Here is a 12,410-nt window from a genome sequence, read left to right on the forward strand (position 1 = left end):
GAATACATATATTTAGAACTTTATAAATAAAGTGCCCAACCATAGCTTAGAGTGTCACAGAAAATAAGATTTACTTACCCCAGGACATTCATCTACATGTTTGTAGAAAGCCAAACCAGTACTGAAACGAAAATCAGCAGAGGTAATGGTATATAAATAAGAGTATATCGTCGATCTGAAAAGGGAGGTAAGAGATGAATCTCTACGACCGATAACAGAGAACCTATGAAATAGACCCCGTAGAAGGAGATCACTGCATTCAAATAGGCAATACTCTCCTCACATCCCTCTGACATTCACTGCACGCTGAGAGGAAAACCGGGCTCCAACTTGCTGCAGAGCGCATATCAACGTAGAATCTAGCACAAACTTACTTCACCACCTCCATAGGAGGCAAAGTTTGTAAAACTGAATTGTGGGTGTGGTGAGGGGTGTATTTATAGGCATTTTGAGGTTTGGGAAACTTTGCCCCTCCTGGTAGGAATGTATATCCCATACGTCACTAGCTCATGGACTCTTGCTAATTACATGAAAGAAAAGTCCAGCACTCACTCACAAGTTCTTAACTAAGATAAAAAGCAGCAATGGAAGTTAACTGCCTGTGGCTCTGGTGACAGTGCAGCTTCCTGAGAGTGCTGGTTTGCACCCAGGGCTGTGCATGTTGCAGGGTCATGGATGTGTACCCGGTCCGGCCTGAGAGTGCTGACCCCACCCGTGTTTTGTATATGTTTGGGGAGATTACATAAGCCTGTGCACCCTCTATTTTTTCACAGTTGTTTGATTGTGAGCCAGCATTGTGTGGCTGTTTAGGGACCCAGGTTTTTTTTGGAAGAGACCTTGACGAGGTACCTGGGCTTTTCCCAATTGGCCAGATGCAGTAACTAACTCTTCCATTGCTGCTTTTTATTTTAGTTGATAGCTGATGATTGAGTGCTGGACTTTTTCTGTGTGTTATATTAATGTATTATTTTTTTGTAATTTTCCCTGTTTGGGCCTTGCACCCAGGCCTGTATGGGGTTAACTGCCTGTGGCTCTGGTGACAGTGCAGCTTCCTGAGAGTGCTGGTTTGCACCCAGGGCTGTGCATGTTGCAGGATCATGGGATGTGTACCCGGTCCGGCCTGGGAGTGCTGACCCCACCAGTGTTTTGTATATGTTTGGGGAGATTATATAAGCCTGTGCACCCTCCATTTTTTCACAATTGTTTGATTGTGAGCCAGCATTGTGTGGCTGTTTAGGGACCCAGGTTTTTTTTTTGGAAGAGACCTTGACGAGGTACCTGGGCTTTTCCCATTTGGCCAGATGCAGTAACTAACTCTTCCATTGCTGCTTTTTATTTTAGTTGATAGCTTATGAGTGAGTGCTGGACTTTTTCTGTGTGTTATATTAATATATATATATATATATATATATATATATATATATATATATATATATATATATATATATAACTAAATAAATGTGTGCATGTGTATATACTGTATGTAAAGTATGCGTGTGTTTGTGTATGTATATCTATGTATGTAACTGTGTGTTTTTGTATGTATATATGCAAGTGTGTGTTTATATGTGTGTATGTATATGTGTTTGTGTGTGTGTATGCATGCAAGTTTGTATGTGTGTGTGACCTAGTGCGGGAACGTGCAAATTAGGCATTTTGGAAAACTTTTTCACAAGAAAGGCTATCCTTATGTTACATAATTCTGCACATAGTAAAGAATTGCGTAAAATCAAACAAGGTTTACTGTCCCTTAATCTTTCCCAGCATTATAAGCATCTGCAAGTAACCATGTGTGCTCACAACAAGCATATGTATATTCTGAAGGCTAAAAAAAAAAAAAACACAACAAAACACACACATTTATAAAGGTCCCCCATGGTATATGGGATCTCTTTGTAGCTTCTCCAATTTTTTAGCTCATACGTCTCTTTGGTATAAAAAAACACACCTTGGGATCATCTGGATTTTGTTGCTCTGAAAGATTTGCATCGCCTGGGGAAGAAATGGCACCAGCAATAGACACAGGGCTGGTCTGGTCCAGTTCCGAGAGGTCCTCTTTGGATGTTGCTTGGGAGGACAGTTCCAGCCCACTATCTGTGCTAGGACTGATAAGAGATGGTGTGGCCTCTGAACTTCCCAATGAGATTGGAGAGGTAGCTTCAGGAGAAGCACAATCAATGAAAGGAATTCCAGCTGTAAAAAAGAAAAGTATTTCACTAAAAATCAGATGTAAACATTGGAGTCTGCTCTTTTGCTTGTCAACTAAAACATTTTTCTAGTGATAAATGTATCCAACTGGTTTCATTACTTCTACAATGGGCTCAATCACAATAATGTAAAGTTACTTGCGCCAGTACAAGAGTTTAATTCACATTGTGTGTATAGTGTGACTACAACCTTAAAGGTTTAACCAAATATAAGAGCATTTTGAGGCAAGTCCTACAATAACTGAATTGACTTCTTTACCAGTTAGAATATACACTCATATTCAATAAGGTCACACCCTTTCTAACAGCTGATGGACCAGGTGCCACAATTTATTTAAAATAATCTAACATTAACTTAGAATTAAAATAAAAATCTACCATCGATCCTATTTTGTGGCAAGATTAGAAAATTAACAGAATACCTGCTATGCCAGTGCCATTTGTCAATGGGGGTTGTGTAGAGGAGTCTGTTCCGGCCATGGCTTTAGTTACATGACGTGGCGCCCTAGGTGACCGCTTTTGTTTTTTCCATTTTGATGAGTCACTCATCCCTCCTGCTCTCATCTTCAACTGTGGGGAAGAGTTTTAAATGGTAAAAAGCAGCAATAAAATAACTTAACAGGGGAATTACTTTGGTACAAGCAGGATTTAACCATCACATCATCAATATATGGTGTTCCCACAACTGCCATTTTGGTTACATGTAAAAAAAACTCACTTGATTTCATCACCAATGCCTGAAACCCATTCTTTTTTTTAAATTCAGCTAAATAAACATCTTATATACATATCTCAAAGGCTTATAATCCCCTTGATGCTTTGCTCCCAATACAATGTGCAGGACAGCTGATTAAAGGCAATGTACCAACACTAAACACTCATAAAAACTGAATGTTCCTGCAGATAAAAGTGATAATGCAGCGTTGTCCCATTAGATGAAGGGAAGACAACTATTTACCAGCTCATAAGCTCTAGTCCTCTCTGAGCATCTCCCATTGGCATTCTATAGTTATCCAGTTAATCCTCCCCATGATTGGGAAGGGGTAACATTAGATACAATGAAAAAAATAATCGGGTGCAGTCAATACAGCTCTATAGGCAGAGACATCAGTGACTACTAGCAAGCCTGTACTCCTGGTGTCTTATAAAATAACCGTCATTGTTTGTACAAATACGTTTGTTTTTATAACTCCATAGTTCACTTCCTGTTTTGTTCAGTGCATATCATACTAAAGGACACATTCTAATATCATAGCAAGTCAGATTGCTAATGGTATGGAAATGCTTTGAAGATAAATGTAAAATCAACAACCGTGAACAGTTAAAAAAATGAAAAACAAACTAGAGAATCAGTTTATACTAAGAACACTATAAAGAAGGAAATAAAAATCGCAGCCAATCATTTAAAAAAAGTATTTATCACCATAAAATACGTACAATAGCGAATCGGTGTGTACATCAATCTGTGCATCTTTTATGCGCTAACAATAGTTACTAGGCCTCAAGCTGTGTTTCTTGGTTTGGAGCGTACCTTTGTTACAGACAGTAGTGCCTGAGGCTTTGTGAAGAAGGGTGAGCGCCCCATAATCTGTTGTGTCCACAGTAAATAATGGTCTATACCAGAGGTCATTAACTGTGGACCTCCAGAGGTTTTGTAAATACATTTCCCATGATGCTCAGCCAGCATTTCAGAGCTGGCTGAGCATCATGGGAAATTTAGGTCCAAAACCTCTGGAGGGACATAATTGATGACCCCTGGTCTATGCTTTTTAATGATCTGGGGGGTTTTCTTCTTTGTCTGTTTTTACCCATGCAATTAAAAATCGTGTCTCAAATAGAAATTATTCTCATAATCAATAGTAAGTTACTCATACAGCCATATTACTGGTTATCCTACAAAAGAAATATGACAGATCAAGCCCGGTCTTCTTGTTAAACATCATTTTTAAAAAGTAGAATTTTATTTGGGAATCTTGGAAATATCTAGCAGGACCCCAATGTGTCACTTTCACCCCCATGCTGCATAAACCAATACCACCTATAAATGAATATAGCTAAAAAAATATCTCTCTTCCTGCAGGCTTTGGCCAGTCCTCTCCCACTTGAGACATAAAAGTAAAAGGCAATGTATTGGTGGCTTCTCATTGCCAACAGACGTGCAGAGCATCCTAGTCTCCCTCTGCCAATGAACAGCAGGGAATTTCCTCACATTCATTTAAAGCCTTGTGATTAAAAAGACTTTTCTGTTGCCTAAAACCCCTTCTCTTCTAGCTAATGACAACATAGTTGGATAGACTGAAAAATATATTATAAGTATGAAATATATATACTGTATATATTGTTAAATATCTAGTCTGCACATAATCCCTTTCTGTATTCATCTGTTCCATAATAAAAACAAGAGGTATGCATGCACCTAATTAGTCTGACTGAGGGGCCAGCAGAGTATTACAGCATTATGGCCTGACGGGGGGTGTACATTGACCTGAAAGAGACAACATGGACCAATTGGGGGGAAAAAAACGATTTAAAAAGTAATCAAAACAAGTAAATAAACAAATGTTTAAAACATATTTTTTATTTATGCCTGTCATGGAACAGAATACTCAACAAAACTGCTTTACTCACAAATTAAACTAAGGAGATTTTGAACAACCACGGTCTAGGCAGGATAATCACCTAACAGAAATCATACTAGAATATGCACCAACCTAGGAAGAACGTGATCTTAGGAGACCAAATTAAGGAGCAGGTGTATGTTCTATGCACATTTCTCTTATTTATCTCTCTTAACTCTGCTTTAGTTTTTACCTTTTATTTATTTTTTATACACAGCAGATCATTGATACAGTTGAAACCTACTGTTCTGGAGTCTGTAAAGTGTAATAAACTAAAATGCTGATCTTATCTGGACTAAGCTCCTAGCACAAAGGCACCAATAAACCAGACAATAAGGAAAAAATAAAAATTAACTTTCAGAGTTTTTCATTTGTATTTTTTTTTGACAACACGTCATTGATTTTAAATAGGGTAGAAGATGTATTTACAAGTCTCCTTACCTGAACGCGTTTGTTTTTCCAAAAGATATTGTAAGCCTCAAGAAAAAATGTCATGAGCCATAATTAGTAACTCACTTAAGAAAACTAGACTCTATACATTGTAGGTGCAGACAGGGGACTGATTGACACACCAAGACGTGAAGGTTAAGGCACAACAACATGCATGCTGACAGGAAGGCAGACTGGGATTCAAAACATAATCCTACATCAATGGAATCCTCCAAGTTATTCTACCTATTGGATTTAAGTTAGGTCAACCAGACATGGAACACAGTATACAAATGCATAAAGTTGTGACCGTGTGCTGCAAAACACAAGATCAAATCCTCATGAACCAGTCTTGTACAAGACATTAGAATATACAACGGCATGTACGGGCATCTCACAGAACTAACTAGGAGGGGTCAGAAGTCAAGAGAAGCTGTATTTTGTATACTTGAAAACCATTTTATTTACATTTAAATTGTAGACAGTAAATGGCCTGTCTCACTTTTCTTGAAGAACATCTAGAACGGGTGTGTCCAACTCAAGACTAAAATACGGAATGTCTATAGAATCTCTCCATTAAAGCAACCTGTCAATTACTTTCATAATGCTGCTCATGCAGAGAAATCCACAAATCGTGTCATGTTCATGACACCCCGATCTAGAATTACAGTTTCCATCTACTTTAAGTTTTAAAGATGCACTAAAAAGAAAAAACTTTTTTTTCAAAAAGTCACGCACTGTATAAAAGGACACTGGCTTTTATATTATATCTAAGGCCGGCAGTATCAAATATGATGTTCAACAGACTGAATTCAGAAAATGTTACTCTATAGGAATGCTTGAGACTTGATATCTAATACTGTTGGTTTTTTTCAATATGCAAGATATCTCCTAACATATGAAAAAGTCATTAGAGCTCATGCACTTGAATAAGTCAGAGTTCTCCATCTCCAGAAAAAAAAAAAGAAGATGTGACCAATGGCGTGTGTACTTTAACAATAGTTCTACTTTAAAATTTGATCGATTTTAAATGGGGGTGGTGGGTTTTATCTATTTTGAAGCTACAACACTTTATCAAGAGGATTTCACTTCTAAAATTAGCTTCAGAACAAATAAAAAAGCAACTTCTGGCTTATCACCTCCTATCATATCAGATAAATACCTGAACAGGTCTATTTGAAGTGCTTCCCAACTACGCTTTAAATGGATATTTACACATCTGAAGATATTTTTGTTGCCTGAAAAAAACTACTGTACTTGTTTAATTTAAAAAAACAAACTGGCTTTATAGTTGTAACTAATCCAACCCATTTTGCTTTACTGGTGGTGAGGAACATGCTTCTGCACATATGACAACAAAACATTGTTTTATGCAGAACAAAAACATGAGGTTTTTTTTAAAAAAAAATCATAAATTTTCTTTTAAAATTCTCTCTTTTCCGTTAAGCAAAGACAAATTTTGACCACAATGTCCTTTTCAGGATTCAATTCAACAGGATGTAGCCCTTTGTTAAATGCACTTATGTAGATGATGCGGCCGATGTATAAACTCTAAACTGGTATACAGAGCCAGAAAAGGGTTTGGGGGCTCACTCAATAAAATCAGTTATGATTCATATGACATCACAGAAGAGGTGATTATCTTTAGATATACTTACCAAATATGGTAAGTACATAAATTCACCAGCCTAAGAAATGAGCCTCTTTTTACTAGTTGTATTCAACATTCACTGTGAGGTAGTGAAGTTCTACACTGAAACACATTCTCATCTCACAGAGGGATAAATATTCGTTAGTCACTTTCACCAGTGCGAAAGAAAGCCACCCATGCAATATAAAATATACATTGTCACCATTCCACAAGCTATTGGTAAACGGGTCAAGTCATAACTTAAAATGAGTTGTTGAGGGAAATGAACAAAAAAATATATTGTTGTTTTCTGGGTAATTACTAACCCCAAGGATATAAGGCTATGTTAAAGTACACATGGAAACAATGCTGTTTTTGTAACTCTACCTTTTTCCAAATGCAAGAGTGGAATGTAAGATTCAGAACAGCAAAGCCTGTTTGCCCCATGCAGCCACCAAAAAGCCATGCTAACAAATTAGAAGTTGAGAGGGCTAGGAAGAGGTAAGAGCGCACAAGTTACACAGACAAAAGAAAAATGTAACAAAAAATGTGGTTCTTAGTTGCACACTGTAAGGAAAATGAGAAACGGGAGAAAGACCTTCAAGCGCTTAAAAAGAAGTACCCTCTCTAACTGGTTCAGGTTTTTGGACTGGTCACCACTATTAAGCTCCAGTTTGCAGAGTAGACATGATGAGATCTGCGAAAAACAGGGAAATGCATGGTTTAAACAAAGCAAAACAGAACAGAAAGGGAAAACCAAGGGAGACACATAGGGAAACAAGCTAACACTGGGTACAGCACAAAGATGTAGACAATCCTATTCATGAAGCGCCATCAGAAGGTGCACCTGCTAGTTGTCGGTATATGGTTATTGGGATTAAACAATTGTGTCAGATTTCATGCTTTGCTTTCATGGACTCATTTCAACTACGCATTTGTCTAATTATGTTTACACACTCAGAAACACACACTCATAAGCTGGTCCCTCAATAGCTTACTCTGGTTTGTATTTTGTCAAAATGTAATTTGACCACTATATCTCTTGCTGTACTACTACATCTTAAACATGAATGATAAATAAAATAAACATTTTAACCAACAGATAAAACTTTAAACCCAGAGTGACAACACATGGGAACTATTACTTACAAAGATATCACATTCCTGCCTATCTAGGGAGGGAAAACCAAACTTATTTATCTCCTCACCGTCTACATTACCCAACCTATACAAAACATAAGTTATGCTTACCTTCATGGTGGTGATCCAGTACTCCTGGGAATTACTCTTCCATACCATTAGGTAGGTGGGAGGGGTTATATAGAGCTCTTGGTGTTTGGGAATTTTTGACCTCCTAGTGGTAGGGAAGAGTAATTCTCAGGAGTAATGGATCATGAACTCTCACCACCTGTATGAAAGAAATCAGAACAAAGCCCTAGTACACTGGTACACACCAGACTTTGTGGGTCCATCAAAGCTGAACATTATATAAACAATAATAAAAAAGAAAAAAGAAAATACTGATAATGCAAATGGTCAAAATTATTTGCAGGCAAGACATATATAGGAACCAGTGGGTATATTAGAAGTAGGTAGAAACATCCTCAGAAATATTTAGGTATACTCTTCTACAAACACCTAATATCTTTCAGACCTGTTTCCCACATAGTCAAGATAGAAAATATATGGAAGGGGAAGACAGAAAATTAACACAAAATGTGCTATGGTGAGCCTTAACTTGCCATTACTATTTGAGTAAAGGGATTGATGTACCAGAAAGTTAACATCTAAAAATGAACTATTTAGGAAGTAACCCTATTGAAAGCAAGAGTGAGATAAGGACAGACATACAGGTTTTATGAAGAACTGACTGCAAGACATTCCTACCGCAAGCAGTATGGAAAGAAGACTAAGTAGCTGCAATGTACAAGCGTTCCACCAAATATTCACTGTATTGTGCTCATGTGAAGCCTAATCTCTAACAGGATGCCCCATCACCTTAAAAGGAGGAACCTTCTACTTGATATGAGATCCCAACAGAATAACACATCACACAGGTATTTAAAGCATATTTAGAAGTCTTCTTGACAATTTTGGAACCAAGATGGTGAAATTGATTTTTGGGATATCCAGAAATGGCAAAATAAACAGGTAACAATGGAAGGGACACAGGTTAAAGAAGGTAGCAAAAACAAAATGAACTAAGGCTTGATTACCCCCAAAATACCTCTTCTGTTATGCTTATCTCAAAACAGTAATGTCATGTATCTGATCCGCTCATTGCCGTGTCGCTGCGGCTCACGAATCTCCTCTGTCTCACGTCACGTTGCCTAGCAAAGTGACGCGGTATCTGACACACCTCCTGACGTCAGAGTCTCCCTGCCTTCAAATCTTGGCGGGAGATCTTACTCGGGGCCCGTTTGTCTCTCTCTTCATGCCGGACCGGACCTGAGTGAATAATATGCAGAAGTCTCTTCCTTCCCTGCCAGACTTTCTTTTGCCTGAATACCTCTCTGTTTGTTTGCTAACCTGCTTAAAGGGACATTTGCTTTATCCAAACCTGCTAAAAGGAATACCTCTCTGTTTGCTTGCTAACCTGCTTAAAGGGACATTTGCTTTATCCAAACCTGCTAAAAGGAATTCCTAGTTTGTTTGCTAACCTGCTTTAAGGGTCATTTGCTTTATCACCTGTTAAAAGGAAAACTTGACTTTTTTTATTTATTAATCTTCTTAAAGGGACATTTGCTTTAATCAATCCTGAGTGGGTCACGTCCTGGATATTTCTCAGTGTGCTAGCGTGTGTTTTACTTTTCACGCTAGCAGTTGGGTTGAATCCTGGGCTGATCCTTTACGGCTGACATTACAAACGGGCCAAAATGGACCCCACTGAATTATCCATGGCCGTGACCCACCAGGGACAGTTATTGGGATCTCATGCTACCCACTTGCAATCCTTGGACGCAAAGTTGGACCAGATAACTACTTTACTTCAGAATATGGCTGCTCCTATACCTCCTAATCCTATTCCTTTGGAGCCCTCTCCTCCTACGAATCCTACCAATCAGTCACAAGGTCAACTCAGTCCGAGGATACCCCTTCCGGACAAATATGATGGGAATCCTGAGCATTGTAGGGGTTTTCTGAATCAGTGTCGCCTTCATTTTCGGAATAGTCCTGTTCTCTTTGCAACCCCCTCTTCTAGAATCACCTTCCTTATATCCTTAATGAAAGGTAGAGCCTTAGCCTGGGTATCACCTTTGCTTGAAAAGAATGATCCAATACTCCAGGATGTGGATACATTCCTTTCTGTCTTTTCAAATGTCTTCGATAAACCGGGAAGGTCCGCCGCTGCTGAAGCTTCCCTCCTAGACTTACGACAAGGTGGTCAATCTGTATCTCAATATGCCATTGAATTTCGCACCCTAGCTTCTGAGACTACTTGGAATCAGGGAGCTCTTAGAGCAGCTTTTCGTAAAGGACTCTCTGAATGTCTCAAAGATGAGTTGGTCTATCGTGAACTTCCAGAATCTCTAGAAGCTCTGATAAATCTTTGTATTTGCCTCGATTCCAGATACAGCGAACGCCAACAAGAAAGAGAAAGAAGTCAGAAATCTTCTAATCGACCTTTTCGTCTGGTTCCTCGCCTCTCTAACCCTGTAACTCCCGCTTCTCCACCTTCCGACCAGGCTGAACCAATGGAAATAGGCACCATTAGATTAACCGAAACTGAACGTCTGAGGAGACGCTCTCTTGGACTGTGTTTGTACTGTGGCCTTAAAGGACATTTATTAAAGGATTGTCCTACCAGACCACTAAAAGCCAGGGCTTAACTTCTGTCCAGGGAGCTGAGTTAAGCCAAATAGGATTTCATTCCCTCAATAATAAACTTTCTGTTCCGGTTTCTCTTCAAATTGGAGGAGACAAGATTCATACTCAAGCCCTTATTGACTCGGGTGCTGGAGGAGTCTTCATCGATTCCACATTTGTAACTACTCACTCTATTCCCTTAAGTAGAAAGGAGTATTCTATTCCTGTCTCTACTGTTAGTGGAGATCCTTTGGGTTCCGGACTTATCCACTTTGCTACTAGACCCATTCTCTTTTCTGTAGGAATTCTTCATTCGGAGACCATATGTTTTGACGTTATCTCGACTCCTCAATTTCCCATAATTTTGGGTCTTCCCTGGCTCCAGTTACATAACCCTGTCTTCTCTTGGACTCAAGGCGAACTCACTTCCTGGGGATCTGCATGTCAAAATAGTTGTCTTCAAATACCCACTAAAGTGCCTCTCACTATTGCTCTCACTACTGACACTTCTGGGTCGTTACCCGCACCTTATCAAGATTTTGTTGATGTTTTTTCCAAGAAAGAAGTAGAACGTCTTCCCCCTCATCGTCCTTTTGATTGTCCCATTGATCTACTTCCTGGGGCTACCTACCCTCGTGGCAAGACGAATCCGCTCTCAAGGCCTGAGAATGTAGCCTTGGAGGAATATATCCAAGATAGTTTGGCTAGAGGTTTTATTCGACCTTCCTCTTCTCCTCTAGGGGCAGGGTTCTTTTTTGTGGGAAAAAAGGATGGAGGTCTGCGACCTTGTATTGATTACCGGGGTTTGAATCAAATCACAGTCAAGAATAGTTACCCCTTACCTCTTATTCCTGAACTGTTTACTTATCCTCAAGAAGCTACAATATTTACCAAACTGGATCTTCGTGGTGCTTATAACCTTATTCGCATGCGCAAGGGTGATGAATGGAAGACAGCCTTTAACACTCGATTTGGGCATTATGAATATCTGGTCATGCCCTTTGGGCTGTGTAATGCCCCTGCTGTTTTTCAACACTTCGTGAATGAGATCTTTCGGGATTTTTTGAACTCCTTCGTTATTATTTACCTTGACGATATTCAAATTTTTTCCCACAATTATCAAGATCACGTACACCACGTCAGGAAGGTTTTGCAACGGTTACGAGACAATCATCTATTCGCCAAATTGGAGAAATGTTAATTTCATCAAAAATCCATACCTTTCTTGGGTTATGTAATATCTGAATCTGGATTTGAAATGGATCCAACTAAACTTTCTTCCATTTTGCACTGGCCTAGACCTGATTCTCTTAAGGCCCTACGACGGTTTCTTGGCTTCGCCAGTTATCACAGGAAATTTATCAAAGGATTTGCTACTATCATTACTCCCCTTACGTCACTCACTAGAAAGGGGCAAGATTGTAAAAAATGGTCCCCAGAGGCTATTAAGGCCTTTGAGTCCCTCAAAGAGGCCTTTTCTTCTGCACCCATACTCCGTCACCCAAATCTGGATTTTCAATTTATCCTAGAAGTGGATGCTTCTTCTGTTGCTGCTGGGGCTTTTCTTTCCCAACGAATACCTGACATGGGAAAGATTCATCCTGTAGGTTTCTTATACAAGAAATTTACTTCTTCTGAATTAAACTATGACGTTGGCAATAAAGAGTTATTAGCCATCAAGATGGCTCTGGACTAATGGAGGCATTGGCTGGAGGGTAC

General features: G+C 39.1%; 1 protein-coding gene across 9 annotated transcripts in view; it reads right to left on the reverse strand.

Moving 5' to 3' along the window:
• The window catches only part of GBF1 (golgi brefeldin A resistant guanine nucleotide exchange factor 1), a 365,751-nt gene that overhangs the window by 119,087 nt on the left and 234,254 nt on the right, over positions 1-12,410 (reverse strand). For 4 of the 9 annotated variants that reach the window (XM_053691960.1, XM_053691958.1, XM_053691959.1 and 1 more), the window contains exons 9-11: positions 7,483-7,581; positions 2,630-2,777; positions 1,949-2,193 (exon numbers count right to left, since the gene is read on the reverse strand). In XM_053691960.1, the coding sequence (XP_053547935.1) occupies positions 1,949-2,193; positions 2,630-2,777; positions 7,483-7,581 (492 nt within the window). The remainder of the gene's footprint in view (positions 1-1,948; positions 2,194-2,629; positions 2,778-7,482; positions 7,582-12,410) is intronic. The other 5 variants (XM_053691965.1, XM_053691964.1, XM_053691962.1 and 2 more) reach the window with 2 other exon arrangements.

Source organism: Bombina bombina, chromosome 9 (assembly GCF_027579735.1).
Source record: "Bombina bombina isolate aBomBom1 chromosome 9, aBomBom1.pri, whole genome shotgun sequence".
Lineage (NCBI taxonomy): Eukaryota > Metazoa > Chordata > Amphibia > Anura > Bombinatoridae > Bombina > Bombina bombina.